We start from the raw sequence: 21629 nt of genomic DNA, 5'->3' as shown, positions 1-21629 counted from the left end.
CGCAAAGCTTAAAATTCCCACTCCCCTCCCAGTCTTGAAAACAGAGGTACTGGTCTTCACTGTTCCTCTAACACACACTGGACAGGGGTCAGGTGTTTCAGTGAGAGGCCACTTGGTATAACAAATTGTGGCAACACTCAATTATAGATTTGGATGTCATTTCCAAAGTAAGCAACATTTGCCTTAAGAAAATGGAAAATTATAAGTATTTGTTGTAAAAAGTTGTATAGGTAAGCACTGACAATTTTTTTAAGTTTTAACCAAAAAAAAAAAAAAGAGAGAGAGAGAGAAAATTAAATCAACAATAACACACACCAAAGAAACCACAAAAGAACAAAAAAGTTGTAAAGTTTGGTGGAACCCTCCCCAAATTATTGTAGAGTCACATAGAAACTCATGAATAGCAGGATCTATTTTTTCCCAGTTTTCCCAATTCCATACAAATACTCCACTCCACTCTTAGACGTGTCTTTTCATTTTGAAATCGAACTTCTGAAGTTGTAAAAGAAGTAAAATCTGCACCCAGAAGTCTGTCAAACTGAATTTAGAAAGACCCAAATAAACTCATGATACAGTCAAGTATCCCAAACTGTAAAATGTTCCATTTTCAAATTTCCCTTGAGCAGACAGCGACATGACAAGACTGGAGTGTTTATTTTTCTCTATCCAAAAAACCGCTTGCATTTTTCTGTTAGCTTCCCTTTGCCATGTAAATACTAACACAGTGATTACAAAGTTAAACTCATTAAAAAGTTTCTTCATCATTCACTTGCAAGGATGGCAGCTACTTTGAGTAAATATTCGAAACCAGGGATTTAATGAGATGTGCACGGAATCAAGTATTTAACAATGATCCTTACCTTTTGGAAGTCAAGGAAATCTTTTTAAAATGCAATACTTGATTGTATTTACTTCTTTCGTTAGAGAGTCTGTGACTGACAATGTTTGTGATGTGACAAAATAAACTGAGTTATAGACTGAGAAGCAAATGTCAGTGAAGAGTCGACACTTGCTATTTCTCACTATGCTGTGATTGTTTTTCAGTTTTCTGTAATCTTGCTTTGCAGTACTAGGTAACCAGTTTGTCGCAGTGTGCCCAGGACTAAACAGTTTCTGGGACACAGGACTTTAATTGCTAGGATAAGGTAAGTTTTGGCAAATTTGGATGAGCTAGTTAGGATTCTAAGTATGAATAAACACTAAATCTGACTTAGTATAAATCTAAAGCTAATCTGTTTAATGGTAAGGGTTTGAATTTAAAGGTTTAAATGCAGCTTTGCAGTAACTGTTACGTAACCTTCACTCTATGGCAGAACCCGCTCAGTATGATATACCCACCACTCTCAGCAACGTTTGGGTCGTTTTGAACAACTACTCAGTGACTCCACAGAATACAAAATTCTTGGATCCTGCTTGGATCTTTCTTGTGGGTTTCATATACTCTTGACTGGAAATGACTGGGGATCAGATACAGAAGTTTGGGTGAATTAAATTCTGACTAGATTACGATGCTAGTTTCTAAAGTATGGGAACAGAGCCTCACTTTCTGGTACTCTGGCCACAGTTTTCATTAAGTGCCTACACTAGCAATAGGTAAAAGTCTGGAGTAGTTGAGGCTCTGCTTCAGGGGTAGTAAAGTAACTACGGGGTTACTGGGCTTAACGCTAGTGGGTTGAAGCTCCATGTAAGGAGTGTCACTGACTGCAGGGTCAGAAGCATACAGTTGTGCAAAGCGGGCACTGCACAACTCAAGAGGCACCGTTCACACTTTTGTCTGTGGGAAAAGAGCCTCCTGAAGGGCACAATCTGCATGGCTGAAAGCAGTGGCCTTCTTACAGAGCCTGGTAGGAGGGGTATGCCTCATACTCTCTAGAGACCTTCTGTTCCTAGGCAGAGATGAGGAGGTAATAGAGAAGGGGGTGGCTCCAGCAGCAGGTACTGATAAATCCCAGGGGCATGACACCCCTGACCTCACTCACCTCCCAGCCTGCCTCACATGCTCTTGAGGGATGATACTACTTATCCTCATCCCCACATTTTAACTCTTAGAATTCTGCTTTGGATGCTCTATTTAATAAAAGCTTCCTCTGTCAACTAGGATAGTAACATATATCAACCTTGCGTGCATGCAAAAAAATCTTCTAGCTGATGCCTACTGACCAGATTCTAATTTCATAGCTAAATGAATCCTACCCACAGAGGAAACTCTAAATCATGAGCCCTAGTGTATTTCCATAAAGAGGCATGCATCCCCTTCAACAGCCTCTTTCAGTCATCACCTTTATAGAATCTGTGTCTGCTCTCCATTTCATTTTACCCCTGAATTTCCATTCTCTTTCCTATACTAGAGAGAAAAAAGTGGGCTGATCACGAACCAAGTACTAACTTCTTAATCTGGGGAGACGATAGAACAGACACACTGAATGTAAGGTGAAATGACCTCAGAAGAAATGGAAATTATTTGGAAATAAAACTGAGATTTTCCAAATATCGCCTGTGATACATGTTTTATGAGGTTGATTTAGATGGTGATCATAATTAGGCATTTTTGTTTCCTCATACAGAGATAAGTCCATCTCAGAGGGATATGATAGGATGTGTTGTTTCAAAATTCATTTATAAGGAGCCTGTTAGGCCAGGTGAAAGAAGGGATTCCATTACAGAGGAACTTTTATAATTAAGTTAATATTGGGGATGTTTTATTTCAACTAATGACTAAACCATTTACAAAGAGATGCTTCTTTTCTTTCTAAGTGTCACAAATGTTGCAGGAAAAAAGAGTAGGAAACTTGGTGGTGGTCAAGGTCAGAAGGGCTGTCCCTCCTCCACTGAGCCCTTCCTCGAGTTCTTATTTGTTTAGGGTTTTCTGTGTGGAAACCCACACGATTGTGTGATTATTTACACTGTCCCACAGGGAAAGCATCTTCCTTTAAAATAAAAACCCATCAGTACAGGACAAGAATCCTTGGGAGCACCTGATGGGTAGTACTTGTCATCCAACAAGAATGCTTCCCCACCAGCAAAGGTGTAACAAGATTTAAGAACACAGTCTGGTTAAATGGAAATAGACATGGCAGTGGAATTCATCGAAAGGGAATTACCTCTACTTTGTTGCTATAGGGAAAGAATCATGTGGTCCACGTTTTAAGAGCAACTGGGGAGAGACTGTGTGAAAGCACTGGGTTCAAGGTCAAGTTTCCGATGAGGGACTTTCACACTTGCTTTCCCTTTTGCTGCAATTCTTTCCCCACAGATGTCTGTGGGGGTAATTTCCTATCATTTGGGCTTAAGCTCAGATCATCTGTGTTCTATTTCCTCTCCCCACTCACTCACCAATGCATGACATTGTTTATGGTGTTTCTCAGTGTGTGAAACTATCTTACTATATATATATATTTTAACTTGGTTTACTGTCTAGACTTCCCCACTGGGCTGGAGGTATCCTGAGAACAGGGATCTCCTTGTCTTCCTCATCATGTCTCATCACCTAGACAGTTGCTCAGTGAACTACACTGAATGAGCAGGTGCCATGCTAAAGACAAGACTCACCATGATTATCGCTGAAAACTGATGTGTACCCGAGCTCTTCCTAACTGACGTGCATTCAGGGCATGGCAGACATCTCTACTTAGGGTGAACACTTGTAACTAAAATGAATTTGGTGCTTTATGTTGCCAGTGTTTCCATTTTCCTTGTTTCAACAAATACCTGCAGGGGCATGCTGTCCTTCATCTTGCCCTGTGCATCTACACTGTCCCAAGATCAAAATCATCTTGGTAGCAAGATGGCATGGGGACAGGGCCAGAAATTAAACTGATGCTAAGCTATAGAGGGGAAGACACTGGAATATGAACTGGGACTGTTGAGGAGATGGTTTCATTTCTGGGTTCTGGTGTCTTAGCTCAGAATGGGGTTTTAGATACTGTTTCTTTTTCTTGTGTGTGTTCCTGTGTCCCCACCCCCCACCCCGACCCTCCCCTACTGTATGTGATAATGTCATCATTTATTTATTTTTTTGCATTCATCACAAATAGTATTAAGTGTACTTTTAGCAATGAATAGTAAGAGTCTTTTGGATTGCTTTGGGATTCCTGTGTTGATGGCTGTTTCATGGTTTACTCTTTACGCAAGATACATCATTTATTTTTAAATGGTTCTAAGTTGCATGTTAAAATTTATTTCAAATTAAGCTCTATTTTAAAGTTACTTTTAATAGGAAGAAATGAGGCAAGGGCATACATAATCTACTATATTTGAAGGACTCAAACAAATACCTGTTTGGCTGTGAATTCTAAATTCTCATCAAAACAAAGAGAGAAAAATCCACCTGAAACATATTTTTCTTTGTTTAGTCCTGGAGGAGGGGATTGTCAAGTATTGCACTTTAAAATTACTTTTATCTAACATTTTTGTCCCAACTCTTCCCCTCTGAATTCACTGTTTTTTTTTTTAAGGCAAACATGATTTTGAGCATCCTTAATATGAAAGCAACTAGATTTTCTAATTCAACTTTAGAAGACTGACTTTACTCTACAGAACTAGTTTTAACAAATGGCATATTTACTTACAAAATTGGGAGATGGGGGCGTCCAGCTGAGGCACATTCCCTCCCTTGGCGTTTAGTTTCTGGACTTGGGTTGGGGGCACAGGCTTGTGCGACTGCCCAGTGGCCCGATACATGGCTTGGACCCAGAGAATGCGATCTTGCTCATCATCACTTGCAAATATCACGGTGTCTCCTTCTTTGACTGCATTGAAGAAGGCTCGGCCACCCTCCAAACCTGGATTAAAAGGGAAGAAAGACTACTAAGTTGAGCTGTAATGTTCTCAGCAGGACTAAGCTCTGAGCGGCAGGCTCTATGCTTTTCCTTGGGCTGGAGAAAAGAGGTGCATCTGTTTATCTAACTATAGGATAGCTAGTCTGATACCATGATGTCCAAGAGGCATTTGAGCCTGGCTGTTGTCTCCTGCCACCTTTGTCTTATTGGGGACAGAGTCGTCAACTGAACTGCCTAATGGCAGGGTAAGTATCCGTCTACAAACATTCTATTACTTTCCTGATTTTTAAAAACAAGCCAAATGACAACAACAGAAACGCCTCTTGACCCCGCCTCTCAAATCCACAACCTCAGGGATGTTTTGGACTCCTGATTTTTCTCTCACTGCCCATTCCAATGAAATTCTGAAGACTCTACTTTCAGGACATTACAACAGAATTTGACCTCTTCTTCCTTCTCCAGGGCTGCCACTCTGAATTCACCCACATTCATCTCTCACCTGGATTATTCTAGTAGCCTCCTATCTGATCCATCTGCCTCCACCCTCACTCTCTATACTTGACCCTCCAGATGGGAACCAGGGTGATTGGTGTAGCCCAAGAGTCAGGTTGTGCCATCCCTTTGCTCAAAACCTACCAGTAGCTCCGCATTTCACTTAGAAGAAACATCTAGGTTCTGCCAAGGCCCTCCAGGCCCCATGTGAACTGAGCCCCCACTGCTCCCACCCGCCTCTCTTACTATGTGCACGTGTATGCACCAGTTCACGCGGCCGTGTAGCCTCCTGCCGCTCCCTCAACACCCCAGGTGCGTTCTAGCCTCAGGATCTTTGCACAGTGCTACTGCCTGTGCCTAGGACTCTTCCTCCAGTTATTTTCATGAGTCACAGCCTCGCCTCTTTCAGGTCTTTGCTCAGACATCACATGCTTGTTCAGGCCTTCCCTGACCTTCACCTCTCCTTACTCACCTCTCTTCTCTTGCATTCTTTTGCTTCAAACCTCTTACCACCTCTAAAAAATTACATAATTTACTTCCTAAAGGCAGGGAGTTTTTGTCTCTTTTCTTCCCTGCTGCATCCTGGTACCCAGCACTGTGCATGGCAGAGAGTGAGTGTTCAACAAATACAAGTTGGATGAATGAATGCTCTACAGACCCATTTTGTCCCATAAGCAGTTCTCTAGGCTAAAATTTAGAGATAAGTGGGCAAAAGAGGCCTCTCTCTGGGCTCAGGCCAGAGTTACATTGTGTCTGTCAACATATTCCAAAAGCCCATAATTTTGGGGTGACTGGGACTCTCTATCCTTAAACAAAGCTTCATATCTTCACCAGTTTCCTCACCATTCATCTACCCTCAACCCACCTCTTTAAAGGTGAAAGGGGAGTAAGTGGAGTAGTCAGAATCCCTAAACCAACAGGGCCCAATTGCCAACCTACTTGACATTTGCCTTGGGAAAGATTTCTGGTGATGTTAAGACTTATCTATTGTGCCGAAAGTATTAATTCAAATGTCTACTTCATAAGAATGGGTATGTGTTAATAATTTTGCACTTACAGTTGCCAGGGATTATAGAACAATAAAGAGCATCTTTTTTATATGAAGAGTTGAGGGGTACAGCAATTTTAATAAAATATTTTTTGTGGCTGTGATTATGAAGCATTATTTTGGTTCTTTTCTTACAGAGAGCTTTAAAATGTGTGATTTGGATAGGATGGTATACAGTGAGCAAGCTCGGAAAACCTGATGAAATGGATGGACAGCATTGTAAGAAGGAAAATTCTGCAGAGAGAGAAAGGAAGAAGAGCTTTGAGGAATGCTTTAAGCTCTGAAAAGTGGGTACCAAGGAGCTAAAAGAAAAGACTGGGTTCGGTAGAGCTTCTGCAGTCTAGTCTCATGGCAACCGCTGGGATAAGGTTCTGTGATAGGGCAGGTGAACTCCAGGCCAGCCATCACTGGGCGGGACCTTCTCCCTGCCCCACCACCTCCCATTTGCCAGGGCCTGAAGCTCAGAATAGGGACATTGCGTTCTTGGAGCTACTGTCAGAAAGTCCTTTCATGGGGCTGACTCAGGAAGGAGAGAGGTAGAGGGGCACAGATGCTAAGAAGTGTTGAGATTTTTATGGACTCCTCCCAACAGCCTTACAAAGGATGTACATGTGCTCATGTACTCAGTCACTCAGTTGTGTCTGACTCGTTGTGGCCCCATGGAGTATAGCCCACCAGGCTCCTCTGCCCATGGGATTTCCCAGGCAAGAATACAGGAGTGGGTTGCCATTTCCTGCTCCAGGGGATCCTCTTGATCCAGAGATTGAACCCACATCTCCTTCATCTCCCACAGTGGCAGGCAGTCTTACCACTGCATCCCCTGGGAAGCCTGTAAAGAATATACATTATTGTCCTTATTGTATAAATGTGGAAATTGGGTCAGAGAGAAGGAACTGACTATCCCATGAACACGAAGTGGAGCTGTGAGGATCGGAGCTGGGCTTCTGACCCCAGCTGTCTGACTCCAGAGCTGACGACGATAAGCATAGTGCCGGACCACGCGGAACCCGGGCAGCATGCCTGGCATGCAGCGACTGCTCTTAGGGGATGAGTTATTGACAACAGAGTGGAGCCTAACCATGGGGTGAGCGAGGCAAAGAGAAACAGGTAAAGCAGGAGAAGCAACGACAGTGACAGCAGTGAAGAGCAACAGAGCTTTTCCAGAAAGCCCGGGAGACCAAGGACACACCAATGAGAATGAGGAGAAAGCAGAGCAACTAGCTCGAAGAAAACCAAGGAAGAAGACAACGTGAACGCCAACATGTGCTCCTAGGCAGCAGATCCTGGGGAAGGAATCTGCAAAATGCAAGGTATGATAATGCCCGGGCTCTCCAGCGAACATCCCACAGGGACTGACCTTCAGGAACAAGAGGACATGTCTGGGAATAGATGGAGGCAGACCAGGCAAGGAATGTTTGCCAGTTCCCTGGCCGGGGATCGCTGTTTCAACCACACACATGGACACAGTCTATTTAGGGTGGTAAAGTTGTCAAAGATTTAATTTAGTCCTTGAAACTGTGCCACTGAATTATTCCAAATGAATATCCTCTTATTTGAAGACTTCTTTATTTAATCTAATAGGAACTGAGAGATTGTTGCATACTCTTTGAACCATACCCAGGGAAAGAGAAAGGGAAGCAGTTTCATCTTTAGATTAAAATGAAGAGCCTAAATGTAAAAACTACTTACAGTTATTTACCAACTCCCCAAACCAACTTTTAAAGGACCCTATACCAGAAGAATTGATTTAGAGCCAATGCTTATATTTGGGTGACTGCTGCATCCCAGGCTGGTGCAAAGGCAAGGATGTCTATGCTATGAGGCTACCTGCCCCATCTACACCAGTTGGTTCCACTGACAACCAGAATAAAGCCAAGAGGAGGAGAAGGACAGATGGACCCAGAGGTCCTGCTTCAAGTGCACACTCACCTTTCAGGCAGCAGTAGGGGAAGACTTCTCAAACCTCTGAGGACACTTGCCAAATTGTGTAGTAATTATCCTGATCTTCAGCCGCAAACTTTAATGTTCAAAAGAATCTCCTAGAGTGCTTATTTATTTATTATTTAGTAAGTGACTGATGTGGGCCATTTTTAAGTCTTTATTGAATTTGTTACAAAATCGCTTCTGATTTTACGTTCTTTTTTTTTTTTTAGTTACAAAGCATGTGGCATCTTAGCTCCCTGACCAGGGGTCAAATGTGCACTGAAAGGTGAAGTCTTGACTAGTGGACACCAGGGAAGTCCACAGAGTGCTTATCTGAACCGGAGGATTCTGGTTCTTGGTTAGGTTTAGGGTTCAGGAACTATTTTTTTTCACAATCACTCTTTGAAAAATTCTAGGTTAGATTTTTCCCATGACAATTGGGAGAATCTGAATCTCCATTTTCAATCAAACGTTGCTTTGAAAATAACTAGGACTTGGCACACAGAAAGGCAGAGAAGACTCTGCTTTATTCTCAAGAACATAATCACTTTGCTTTCCATTTACATCCTTGGTAAAGGAATTTATAAATTATATCCCAGGGGATCAATGTGAAGAAAAAGGAGAGAGGCTTTGACAATGTACGTGCACAGCTACTCCTTTTGCATGTAGATGGAACAGCCTTCTCCCCGCTGCAGAGAGGTCTGCTTGCTACCGTGTGAGAAGACAACAACTCGAGCTTCACTAGAGCCATACACACAGCTATGTTTTACTGCAGGTGCCAAAGGGTGAGATGGGTTAGACCTCAAGTCCCAGTGCTGCTGCTTCCTTTACAAAAGGAGATGACAATTCTGGTCCTATGTGCTTGGTGGACTGCAGTGAAATCCAAATGCTACCATGTAGAGGAAAGGAAAAGGGAACTGGCTTAAAAGGAGGTAGTGTCACAAGATAGTGCTGCTTCTCCTTCTCATATTGGTCCCTGAGTTTCCCACTTTAAAATGGAGGTCTTGGGAAACAGGGGCTGTTTCTCTGAAGGGAATGCCGTGATTTGAGAAGACACCACTGCAGAATGCCACGAGGGTTCGTTTCTTAATACAGGGGCCACATCCTTTGCTCTAGCTGTTGCGTGAAACTGGCTCAGACTCCAAGGTCCTGTTCACGAGGAGGGATTTCCAGGACGAGCCTTTAAAGTCCTGACACATTTTACGTGGTCAGCTCTGTATCGTGCTCCGGCAGGACACGAATTATCTATGGAGGTCTGAGGGGGCAGGTCTGGTCCAAAGCACTTGGGAGTGGCAATTCTGACGCCCACTGAGACGATAATTTTCCCAAGTGAACTGGGCCAGAGGTCTTCCCAGTTACACCTTTTCAGGTTAACGCCCCATCTTCTCTCAGACTCTGTTTTTCCTTTATGTGTATTTTGTTGCATGTGGAAGAGCAATATGGGAGTAGAAAAAAAGGTTTTGGGCCAAATAATGCAGTATGGTTGGAAATGCTTTCCTTGTGCAGATTTGGCATAAAAATAAACTTCTCTGGGAGAGGGCTGTTGGTGCCTGTTGCTCATTAATATGCTGAAATGATTTCGCACCCCCCCCCATTTTGAAGGTTCCTTGAGGCAGATTTCTATTCATTTTTTTTTTCTTTCTGGGAAAAAGATAACATGGGTTTGGAGAGAGGTGTGAGAGGGCAGGATGTGGAACTTATGCAATGTAGAACTTCTGAGAAATACTACCATTTGTGTGGTTCTCTTAGTTACATAAGGCTGAGTTTGGATGTCTACGTTGTGGACTGGTGTCTTTTAGGAGGTAAAAAAAAGGTTTAGAGAAGACTTTCTTTTCAAGTACTATTAGATAACCATGACTTGTACTTAGCAAATGTGGACCTACAGGGCAGGTTTACCTGGACAGGAGACACAACACCTGCCAAGCCCACATATCACCGGTGAATGAGACACAGACAGACAGACAGACAGACACACACACACACACATATACACACACAGAGTCATGGAAGTACATGTGGGACTTCTTTTTCAGGAATTTCTATTGAACATTCTAGGGTGGAATTAAATTTTGAGGTGGGCACAGCTACATAAAAGAAAAATGTACTACATTTTCATTTTGGTTTTATGAGGATCCCGAGTCAAAACAAATCCCTGGACTGGAATCGGCACTTCTTCATTCAGGACAGAACCTCCAGGGGATGGTGAACTGTGGCTGTGGCGCCCTAGTGACTTGGGTCAGTCAGTGTCTAACACGGAGGGAAGGGAGAGAGTTTTGTGGGCTCACAGCCTAGCAGGTGGGCAGGTACCTGGTTGGGGGTCCGTGTAATCCACGGTGTAGCCATCCAGTTGGAGAAGTTCCTGAGGCTCGGCTTTTTTCTCCCGGTAACTGCACATGGCAAACGTGTACTGACTCACCTGAAAAGGAGAAGCAGAGACGTGTGAGGTTGATTCCCTAGAGCCCGTCTTCCTTGAATAAACCCTCTCCATTCAAGCCTGTCCTTTCCCAAGGCCCTGCACTCTGGAGCTGGGTTCAGATTGCATTTTTCCATCTCCTGGCTGTGTGACTTGCAGCAAGTTAAGAGATTTCTCTGGTCCTGGTATCTCACCTGTAGATGGATATAATCTAAGAACCTACCTTGTTGCTGCCTTATTGTGTGGACTGAATGAGTTCATATCTGAAATGCATTTCAGATCTTTTCTTGATGCTTAGGAAGTGCTTGAGAAAAGTTAGCTATTATCATTACTGCTATATTTTAATTGGGCTAAGCGACATGAAATTCACATTTGGGTAGGTCAAAACTGGTTGCATGGCAGCAATTTTATAGCTTCTACCTACTATGACTTTGGCCCTGGCTCTGGCTGAGGCCGTCATGCTCTCAGACTCGACACAGGTCTTTCAGTCGTAAGTTAGGGACCTGACTTTTATTTACACTCGCCTCCATTTCTTTTAGTATTTTATGTTTTGCAGGTCAATTCTCTGCACTGAGCCACACATCTCATTTCTTCCTCGCCCTTCCCATGGAAGGAGTGCCTTTGGTCGCTCTGAAAAGTCTTCCCTTCGTCTCAGACAAGTGCAGGAGTGACACGCTGTCACAAGCAATGAGTGCTTGATCTCTAGGCGCCAGTCACGGGAGAGCCACCCTCGGCCCCCGTCCCTCACCAGCCTCCGCCCACGTCGGTGCTGGGTGCATGCTCCACAGCTGCAGGCCGGCCTTCAGGATCCTGTCGCCACAGTGCACCCAGACCCAGCATGGACACTGAGCATTTCTGCATCCAGCCTGTCTGCAAGGAGCCCAGGGAAGAGCAAGCATCCTTCAGGCTTCGGGCTAAAAGCTCAGGGGCATATTCGCCATCCATGGATGTCAAATGTCGTGGAGGAGTGCCATATCCCTCATCTCTTAGTTCCCTTTATTAAAACAGACATTTACTAAGTGAACTTTGATCCCGGCAGGGGATATTTTTTTATCTCCTCCGTGGGTCAGATTTGTCCTTCTTTTAAATGGTAAGAAATTAGAGCTCTCAAACCCTGCATATGTCTCCCACAGTCCCTGGCCTGAAGGTCCCAGCCGTAAGATTAACAGGAGTCCTCAGGAGAATGTTTCACTGGTTGGTTTATCTCTTGCTGCCCTCTGTTGGTTCCTGATGAAAACTTTCTGCCTGACTTGGATTTCTTTACTGTGCTTGTAGTTTACAGAATCTGTTCCTTATACTGCAGGGTCTTGATGGGCTTCAAGGGAAACATAAAGCCGCTAAGAGTATGTTCGTAAGTGGACATGTACTATGCTTTGCAATAAGCAGCTTCTTCTAAAAAGGAGGATTAAGAATGGAAGCTTTGCATAGAGGTCACATAGGCCTGGGACCTCATCCCAGCTCTCCTAAGTTCTCATACATGTAACTCAGAGCCCTTATCTGTATTTTACCTGTCCTACTGTGGCCGAAGAATAAATTGAGTGGTGAAGGGCTTTTTACATTGTGTGTGATATTCGCCTGGCAAATACATGCATTTATGTAAGCAGTTTCCTTGCATTTGGCACTATTTTCTCCTACAAAGTAGCTGAGCAGGTGTATTTGCCTACCAGATTATAAGTCCTTTGAAGGCATGCCTAGAGAATCATATATCTTCGTTATATTCCCCTTGCCATGTGCAAAATCTACCATGTAATGGGCATTCACTAATTGGGTCTGATTGATACTAGAAAAATGAGTATTATCATCCAATAAAGAGGTTTCCTCCCTTCCAGATTTACATATGTTACTCCAGTCCATTACTGATCTCAGAGACAACTGATTCTCCATACCTGAGAGTAAACAGATAGATATTGTTGAAATAGCTCCTTAATGATATTCTTTACCTCTCTGGTAACCTGGACATTATATAGCACATTAACGTGATGATCAGCCAGATAGAGGGTTGGGGACGTTTGTTTGAGATCAGTGAAACATCACAACAGAAAGGTGCTACTTCAAGGTTCAGGCATTTACTATGACTACATGCTTGGGGCTTTTTGACTTTTCCTTCTTCTACTTAGATTCTTGCTTCTTGGAGAGCTGTACGCTGCTGCCCCCTTCTGGTAATACTGTTGAAGTTGTTCCAGACAAACTTTGGGCTCAAAGAAATTGGTTTATCAGGACCATTTTAATAAGGAATTTGGCAACTTACTTTAGGAAAAAAAGGAGGAAAGAAGGAATGATTTATTTTTGAATATTTATAAGTATTGCAAGGAACCTCAGATTTTCTAGAGATCATCAAGTGTGAGGGAACAGCAAAGGTTTGGGACTTGCCAAACTGTTGTAAAAGGAGGCAAAAGGAGAAGGGGACAGTAGAAAATGAGACGATTAGATGGTATCAATGACGCAATGGACATGAATTTGAGCAAACTCTGGGAGATAGTGGAGGACAGGGAAGCCTGGCATGCTACAATTCATGGAGTCAAAAAGCGTCAGACATAACTTAGCGACTGAACAACAATGAAATCTTGTAATCCCTGACCTGCCAGAGTTTGCTACATGGAGAGGGCTCCTCAAGAATGAAGCCAGTTTAGAGGAAAGCACAGTCAAGAGATTCTATAAGCAATGAAGCTGCTCAAAAATCAGTGGGTGGATGGATGAATGGATGATACATAAACAGGTAAGAGATCTGTAATTAAAAAAAGATTTGTAATGGACCAAGTATAGTAAAAATGCTAACAGAAGAATTTAATTGGTGCTTTTAGAGGTTTTCACTGTAAAATTCTTTCAATTTTTCTGAATGTTTGAAAATGTTCTTGATAAAATAGTAGAAGAAATAAAAAGATAACAGGAAAAAAAAGCAAAGAAATGGTTCAGATAGAGAGACTGAGTCTTGGTGACTTTGTTTAAGCTCTGGACCCAGACATGCCAGAAAAACTCTTTAGCTAATTAGTAATTCAATAACTAACCAATATAATTATTCTAAAACTTAAGCTAATTCAGGTTGATGATTGTTGTTTACAGAATATAAATATAAACGTCTTTTAGGGCACTTGTGAAGTTGAGTGGGAAGAATGAACATTCATTCAGCGATTAAATCATTCACATCCTCCATGTCTTACAATTCACTTTCATGATTAACTTAATATTGATTTCTGGGTGGTACCTATTGTATTATGAGGTGCTTTACATTATCAGGCAATATGCTAGCTTATTCAGATTTAGATTTTTAGAAAGTTGGAATGGTCAGAATTTAGGGACATTATATTATTTCTATATTTTCTCAGGGCTTCCCTGGTGGCTCAGATGGCAAAGAATCTGCCTGAGATGCAGGAGACCTGGATTTGATCCCGGGATCGGGATGATTCCCTGGATAAGAAGATGGCAACCGACTTCACTATTCTTGCCTGGGAAATCCCATGGACAGAGGACCCTGGCGGGCTAAGTCCATGGGGCTGTAAAGAGTCAGACATGACTGAGCGACTAAAACTTCCACTTCACTTTCATACTATCTCTAGGGAATCAGAGACAAGATATTATTTCGGGACTATATCAGCTCTAACTGATGCAAGTGAGAGAGCTATAGGCCGCTGTACCCACACGGCTTCACCTGAGAGTTTGGCGTCACGGAAGACACCTGCAATCAGAAGACCTGTGTGAGGCTGCACATGGGTTGTCTATGAGCTGTTGCTCCTGGGTAAGTCATTTAAGCAGCCTCAGCTTCTCTTTCCTCCTATGTGGAACCTGGGTGGCGGTGGTGGGGGGTAAGATGGGTCCTCACTATAGTACAGAAATATTGTGAAGACCAGCTTGATAAACACCTTGTAAACTCTGAGAGGCCGTAAAATAGAATTATCAGCATTATTAGAGAAATCACAGAAAGGTGCTAAAAGGGGACAAGTATCTCAGAAATAATTTGGCTGAAGACCAGTTAAAAACTGATTTTAACAAGAAATTACTGGGGCATGGAAGAAAAATATTTTAAAATAAGAAGATGATAGAGGTGAGGCTTTCTAATACGATATGGATGAGGAGCTGGCTGTATACACTCCGCCCCTTCCAACCCAAGATGGGAAGCTCAGAGTGGAGCTAGTCTTCATCATTAGCAGCGGTCTGGTCACAGTTCCTGACAGTGGTAATCAATGTGCTTGGTCCTGACCATGGCCCCGGCAGTTTAGTTACCCTGATGCTCATTTTCTTGGAGAACATGCACTCTGAGAGAGCAGTCTGCAAGGAATGAGAGACTTGGTTTAAGACTGACAATGACTTCAGAGCAGTGTTTCTTCACAGGTGGTCTCTGGACACCCTGCACCAGCACCTCCTGGGCTGTGTGTCAAGGACATAGGTTCCTGAGCTCCATCTCAGAGTCTTCTCTGTGTTAGAGGCTTCTGCATGGCTCCCGAATGTGCATTTTAAACAACACGCAGTACAGGCAGTCCAGGTCCATAACTGGAAAACACAGTGGAGCAACACTGAAGTCTCCATCACAGAAACCCCCTGAAACGGCTTCATCCCCATCAGGGCCGGGGGTGCAGGCTCCAGTCACACTCACCATCATTTTAGCCTTGATCCTTAAACACAGGAATTGCTGCTTTGGCTCAACACTCCTCAAAGGGTGGCCTTTGTCCCTGGTTAGTAGGAAGTCCATTTACGACCTATTTTTTTGTTCCTAAGGTAGTAGCTTAGCTCTAAAAGGAAATCTCATTAAGACAGAATGCAAAAATTCTGCATTATGGACAAAAAAGGAGACCATGTGCATGTGTGTGAGATAGAGCGAGACAGACACACAGACAGCTGGGGTGGGAGAGGAGATGGACTCTGAGGAGACTGGTGTTGGATATGTTCTCTCTGCTGCTGCTGCTGAGTCGCTTCAGTCGTGTCTGACTCTGTGCGACCCCATAGACGGCGGCCCACCAGGCTCCCCCGTCCCTGGGATTCTCAAGGCAAGAACACTGGAGTGGGTTGCCATTTCCTTCTCCAATTCATGAAAGTGAAAAGTGAAAGTGAAGTCGCTCAGTCATGTCCGACTCTTCGCGACCCCATGGACTGCAGCCCACCAGGCTCCTCCATCCATGGGATTCTCCAGGCAAGAGTACTGGAGTGGGGTGCCATTGCCTTCTCCGGTTCTCTCTCTAGGCTTTCCAAACAATTTTCCTTGTATTAAATCTAATGGAACTCACGATCCTGTTGGAAATTATGCATCACCAAGTCTATATAAAAATAACACTCCGTCTGAATGGAGAGGAAACAAACACTCATTGAGTCACGTGGGTAGCTGTGCTTCCTGAGCGGTGGCTTCACGCTGTCCACAGAGACCCCTCTGAGGCTGCTGGGGAGTCAGGGCAGGACAGGGTTGGGGGATCTGCTTCTTTCCCCAGCTCCCTCATCCATCCCCAAATTTGATCAGACCGGTTCTCCTGTCTGTTTTGTTTTTGGCCACACCGCACACATGTGGGATCTTAGCTCCCCATGTAGGGATGGAACCAGAGACTCTGCGGAGGAAGCGTGGAGTCTTCACCTACTGGACCACCAGGAAGTCCAGGTTATCCTGTTTTTACTTTTGCGTGCTGGGTATCAGTGGAATGGTGCAGTGGCTGAAAAGAAACTCAAAATCATCTGTCTGTTAGACTGGTTTCCACGCCACATGCAGCTGCCCGGCGCCAATGGGCACCACTTGGACCACCATCTTTCTATTCAAGCAACTTGGGGTATTTTTGGTTTCCCTGAATTGGGCCAGGATATGGGGCCTTGAACTTCTCTCTTGCAGCTCTGTTGGCACTGGGGTTGTTTTGAAGTGCTTAAGTTTTTGTTTATCATTTTCATAGACTGCCTGCAAGTGTGATCGTCTAAACAGCAGAGATGAAAAAATGTGCAGAATCCAAAAGTGACACAGTATTTTCCAGGCAGGCCACTAAAACTGCTTTGAGATACTGTTGTAGTGGACAGGACAAAAATGTCAACAAAACCTGAGCTCTCCTCCTGGCTCCCCCATTACCTTGGTGATGGCAAGGCTGTCGTATCACCTCCGTGAGCCACAGAAAGTGTTAAGGGAGGCATTGGGTTTCGATTGAAACAGAAGGTTTAGTTTGAGGGATCCCTGTACCCAATGTACCACAAGGGCTCTTTAAAGTGAATGAGAATCACATGTACATGAAACATCTCACACAATCCTTGTAGGAAAGATGCTGAGCTTTAGGCGGGCCTCCAATGTCCTTTCATGATTTTCAGAAGTGAGCTCAGAGCCTGCTTTGTAGCTACTGGGTGATTCTTAACTTCTTCTGGTAGAAGGCTTGGTGCGAATGCCCTAAAACGCCTGTGTTCCAGTCGCACTGCTTGTAACAATCATTCTCTTCTTGTGGGTTCAGTACATACTGTATAGACATAGCTTCATTAGCATTTTCAGCACGATTACTTTTTTTCTCTGGAGAATGAAATCTCTCCCGAAGTAAGAGATCAGCCACGTCTCCTAAGCACTCTGTCATTTCAAAGATTCTCAGAGGAAAGTCTCGTGTCCAGTAACCGGCTGCCACAGTGGGAGACGAGACTTTGTATCCCATGAGGAGGCCACTCGTCCCAGTTTCTCTGAGAAGGTGTCGCCAGCCACTCTCCGGGCCGTATGACCTTTCCTTTCTCAGAACCACCTGAAGCACTGCCTGGGCTCTCTCTCTCTCCTCCTTTTCCTTCGTTCTTCCACCAAACACTTCCTGAATAAGCATGCCAGATACTGAGCAGGACAGGGTATGTGTTGGAACTGAGGGGAGGGAAGGACAGCTAGGACACTGTCTATGCGGGAGGCCAGACTCACAAGTGAGTCTAGGGGGGCTGCTCTGCCCAGTGGGAGGCACAGAAGGGGAGAATCACCCATAATCCAGCACTACTTCTTTTGATGTCTGTCTCTCTCAACCTATATGCTCTCTTTAGAGTCGGTATCACCTGTATGGGTCTGCTCAGCATTCACTTCTGTGTCTGGTAATGGCACCCTGATTTTGCACTGGAGACAGCTCAGTGCCACTGTGAGTCAAAGTGCCATGGCCTGCCCTGTGAAAAGTTGGGTGTGTGACACAAGCTGGACTGACCCAGCTCCCTGTCTCAAATTTGACTCTTGAGTGGAAATGCAAGGATAGAAAACGGTCAGAGCTGATTCTGTCCTCCAGCCACATCAATGACACTGGCCATGGTTCCTACTGCCTGGATTTCTGAAACTCCTCTGGGAAGTAGCTTTTGCAACAATCGTATCAACTACCACAAAAGCCTTCCAAAATACATTTTTAAAAATCATAATTGCCTTGCATTTGTTTCTGCTGTCTGCTTATGAGGAACTCTAAGAGATACTCTTTTGGAAGTAGGGACTAGGTCTCCAGGTTCTTCTCTATGATCTATCAATGTGCCCTAATCAAAATAGGTACTGGATAAATGTTGGTTAGCTGATATTCCAAGGAAATGTACTGAAGGATTAAATGTCTTCTATCACTTAGACGTGGCTCATTTGAAAGGGTGGGAAAAATTCCAAAGTTTTCCTTTGGTTAATTTATTTTGAGGTTTTGTTGTACCCTAGAGCAATCATGAAAGCAAAGATCACGTCTTGCTTACAGCTAGAGAGATGAAGTCTGCCTTAGAGGCTCAGCAGAGGCTTGAGTAGATCCACAGAAGGTCTAGCCTTAGAAGCTCAGGATTGGTAGAACTTTCAGGGCCATTTAGACTAAGGCGCAGCTGCTTTACTGTGAGGTTTCGGAATTGGTAGAGCCCAAAATACTAGTCAAGGCTCTTTGCAACCTCAAGGACCGTAGTCCGCCAGGATTCTCTGTCCATGGAATTCTCCAGGCCAGAATTCTAGAGTGGGTAGCCGTTCCCTTCTCCAGGGGATCTTTTCCAACCCAGGAATTGAACCAGGGTCTCCTGCACTGCAGGCGATTCTTTACCAGCTGAGCTACCAGGGAGGCCCCATAGCCAACAGAGTAACCCAAAACCACCTTTAGTCACTTAAATTTAAATTACAAGTTGACTCACTTTATGACATGTTTCAAAGTACAGCATAAATTAATTTTGGCAAAATGAATTATAGTTTACATGCTCTGGTGAAACTTACAAATTAAAAAGCGGTAATGGCAAATTCCTTTATAAACTGAAAAATCCGGATGCAAAAAGCAAACAAACCAAAAAAAAAAAAAAGAGAGAGAGAGAGATTTTTCAAGGGTACATATTACTATTCTGGAATTATGTTTTTCTTAAGGAAGCACAGAAGAGAGCAATGATATCATTTATATATTTCTAGTGTATTATTAGTATCAATATCTGTACCTACACCTGCATCTATATATACAGAGATGTTCCTGGCTGCACAGTTAGTAACAGTCCCAACTGGAGAGGCCCAAAGGACATCAAAAATGAAAACTCCACAAGTATTAGAATCTGAGTGATACACACATTCGTGAAACAGTGTCTACAATGATTTGTGTTCAAAAACAAACAAAAAAAACATGTTAATAAACAACATGAAGAGTTTGGTTATTTATTTTTTTTAATCTATGTGGAAAGATATGTTTAGAAAGGTAATCTTAATTACTGGGGATCTGGAAGCCTCAGAAATCAGTGAGACTGGAATGTTTTTCCACAGATAACTCACAATCAAACAAATGAAACAAAGAAAAAGATGTAAAAAGTCCAACTAAATTCTGGCTTTTCTCATAATGACTATCTTCATGCTTTTAGAAACAGCAGATTCTTGTAAAACAGTGTTAATGTCCCTGTTGCCATAATCAGGCACATGCTTGCTCTCTCCCTGGGCCCTGGTGAGGGTTTACTGTTACCACCTTTCATATATATTTCTGTATTGTTAGAATTAAAAAGTAATTAGAATGTATTAATGTTTAGAATTTTAAAGCGATGTAAAAATAGGAAAACGAGCCATCTAGGTACTGGAAATGTTCTGTATCCCTCTGAATGGTGACTGCATGGATATATAATAAACAGAAGCTCACTGAGTTAAACACTTGAGCTTTGTGCACTTAAGGTAAATTATATAAAAAACATTAAAGTGCTTAGTTGCTCAGTCATGTCCGACTCTTTGCAGCCCCATGAACTATAGCCAGGGCCAGGCTTCTCTGTCCATGGGGATTCTCCAGGCAAGAATACTGGAGTGGAGTGGAGTTGCAATGCCTTCCTCCAGGGGATTTTCCCAACCTGGGGATTGAACCCAGGTCTCCAACATTGCAGGTGGAATCTTTACTGTCTGAGCCACCAGGGAACCCTCAAAACATTAATGAATCCTATCAAGTGTTTAAAAATAATGGCTCTTAAGTTTGATATTAGAGTTGAAGAGTTACCTGCACCAAGACAAAGAATCTCTTCTTCCATCTCTTCCAGACATTCTTACCGATGGCCCATAAATACCTAGAGAAAAGAAAAAGACCAGAGGTGCATTAAGCTTGAGCAAGCGCACTGTTTAATTTGCTTTACCATGAGCTGGGTGCTCATGGACAAGGAAATCCACAGGACGCAGAAACAGAAAGCAGATTCTGGGGTGTGGTTGAGGATAAGGAACAGGAGGCAGGATTTACTTCCACTTATAGAAAGCACTGTGGCCCATCAATCAGACTTGACTTAAATTCCTTGGCGGATTCCAGAAAGCACCTTGGAAAATGTTACACTGCACCTTAATTTGTTTATGTGCTAAAAGTCTTGTAGGTAGGGAAACTCCTGCTGCTGCATAAGAGAGAAAAGAACAGTGCTAAATATTACAACTCCAACTCTTGCACCTCTTCTCAAGTCTTACTCGGGAAAAACTTCCCTTGTTTGCTTTTGCTGTGATTCTGGCAAATGAAGGTACGATACAGAAAGGAAGTTTCAAGCTGACGTAGCAAGTCCTCCCTAAACCTCTCCCTCCTCCCCCCAAATGCGCGTCTGTTGATGGAAATCATTCTTCATACAGGAAAAAAAAAAATTAAGGAAGTTTAAGAATTACAAAGGCACACTTCAAAGATTCTATTATCAGTGTAACTGACTGTTACTGATTCATGAATTATCCCCCACCCCCAGCCTTGTGGACTGTTACATGTTGAATTGGCACTGATTAAGGAAGTGAGGCTGGTGCTTTTCAGGCTCTGTTGGATCAGGTGAAGAGAGACCTGGTCATACTCAAATGCATTCAAATCCTCGAGTTCCCAAACTGGCTTTACCTGCTATCAAAAACCAACTGGCCTACTTCCAAGTTCCCACTTCACGTGCGATCAGACAGAATTTCCGCTTTGGAACGTAATGAAGAATGCACCTAATGAAAACGTAGACTGTTTGACAAATGTCAGGGGCTTCTGGGAGTGGCTGGTGGCCAAAGCACTCAGACCTTCAGCCACAGACCAGAGTCATCCATGCACCTTCCTCAGTCGCAAGTATAGCTGATTTTTACCTCCTGCAAAGTTCCTCACTCTGCCCACACCTCCCCTCTTTCAGTCCCAGCCCACATTTGAGGGCCATGGTTAACCATAGACCAGAATGATTTGCATCCTCCTTCTGGCCTCAGGACGGATCCTACCATCTGCACATTCTAGCATGGATTTCCCTGGGGAAACACTTTCACTGAGTCTCCCCTGTAGACATGAGGGGGGTCCCCAACTTCGGCCACTCACACTGCACTTCCATGATTTATTCCAAATCAGTCCATCTATCATATAATTTACTTGCCTTTTTTTTTTCTTCAACTTGACTTATTTAACATGAATAAGTTTATTTTGAAAGGAATTGTCATATCATGTTTATACTGATATACGAATTTTATGTTATACTGCATAATACACATTAAAATATGTAACTATTTAACTATATGCTTATCTGTGTATCATAAACAGTGTTGTGTAGCATCAGTGGTAATGGGTCAACTAGATCAGGAATACACTCCATCTAAATAAGAATGGGCAACTATGAGAGCGTTTCAAGCAGGGGGGAG

At 43.3% G+C, this 21629-nt stretch overlaps 1 protein-coding gene across 15 annotated transcripts in view; it reads right to left on the bottom strand.

Moving 5' to 3' along the window:
• Nucleotides 1–21629, bottom strand: part of CADPS (calcium dependent secretion activator) — a 471095-nt gene that overhangs the window by 148513 nt on the left and 300953 nt on the right. For all 15 annotated transcript variants that reach the window (XM_086367063.1, XM_086367067.1, XM_086367064.1 and 12 more), the window contains exons 9-11: nucleotides 20014–20080; nucleotides 10549–10657; nucleotides 4569–4781 (exon numbers count right to left, since the gene is read on the bottom strand). In XM_086367063.1, coding sequence (XP_086223189.1) covers nucleotides 4569–4781; nucleotides 10549–10657; nucleotides 20014–20080 — 389 coding nt within the window. The remainder of the gene's footprint in view (nucleotides 1–4568; nucleotides 4782–10548; nucleotides 10658–20013; nucleotides 20081–21629) is intronic.

Source organism: Bos grunniens, chromosome 22 (assembly GCF_055505025.1).
Source record: "Bos grunniens cultivar Pamir isolate PY7600 chromosome 22, Bosgru_T2T1.0, whole genome shotgun sequence".
In the NCBI taxonomy this organism is placed as follows: Eukaryota; Metazoa; Chordata; class Mammalia; order Artiodactyla; family Bovidae; genus Bos; species Bos grunniens.
Note: the sequence above shows the minus strand (reverse complement) of the source record. Positions and strands in the feature narration are given on the sequence as shown.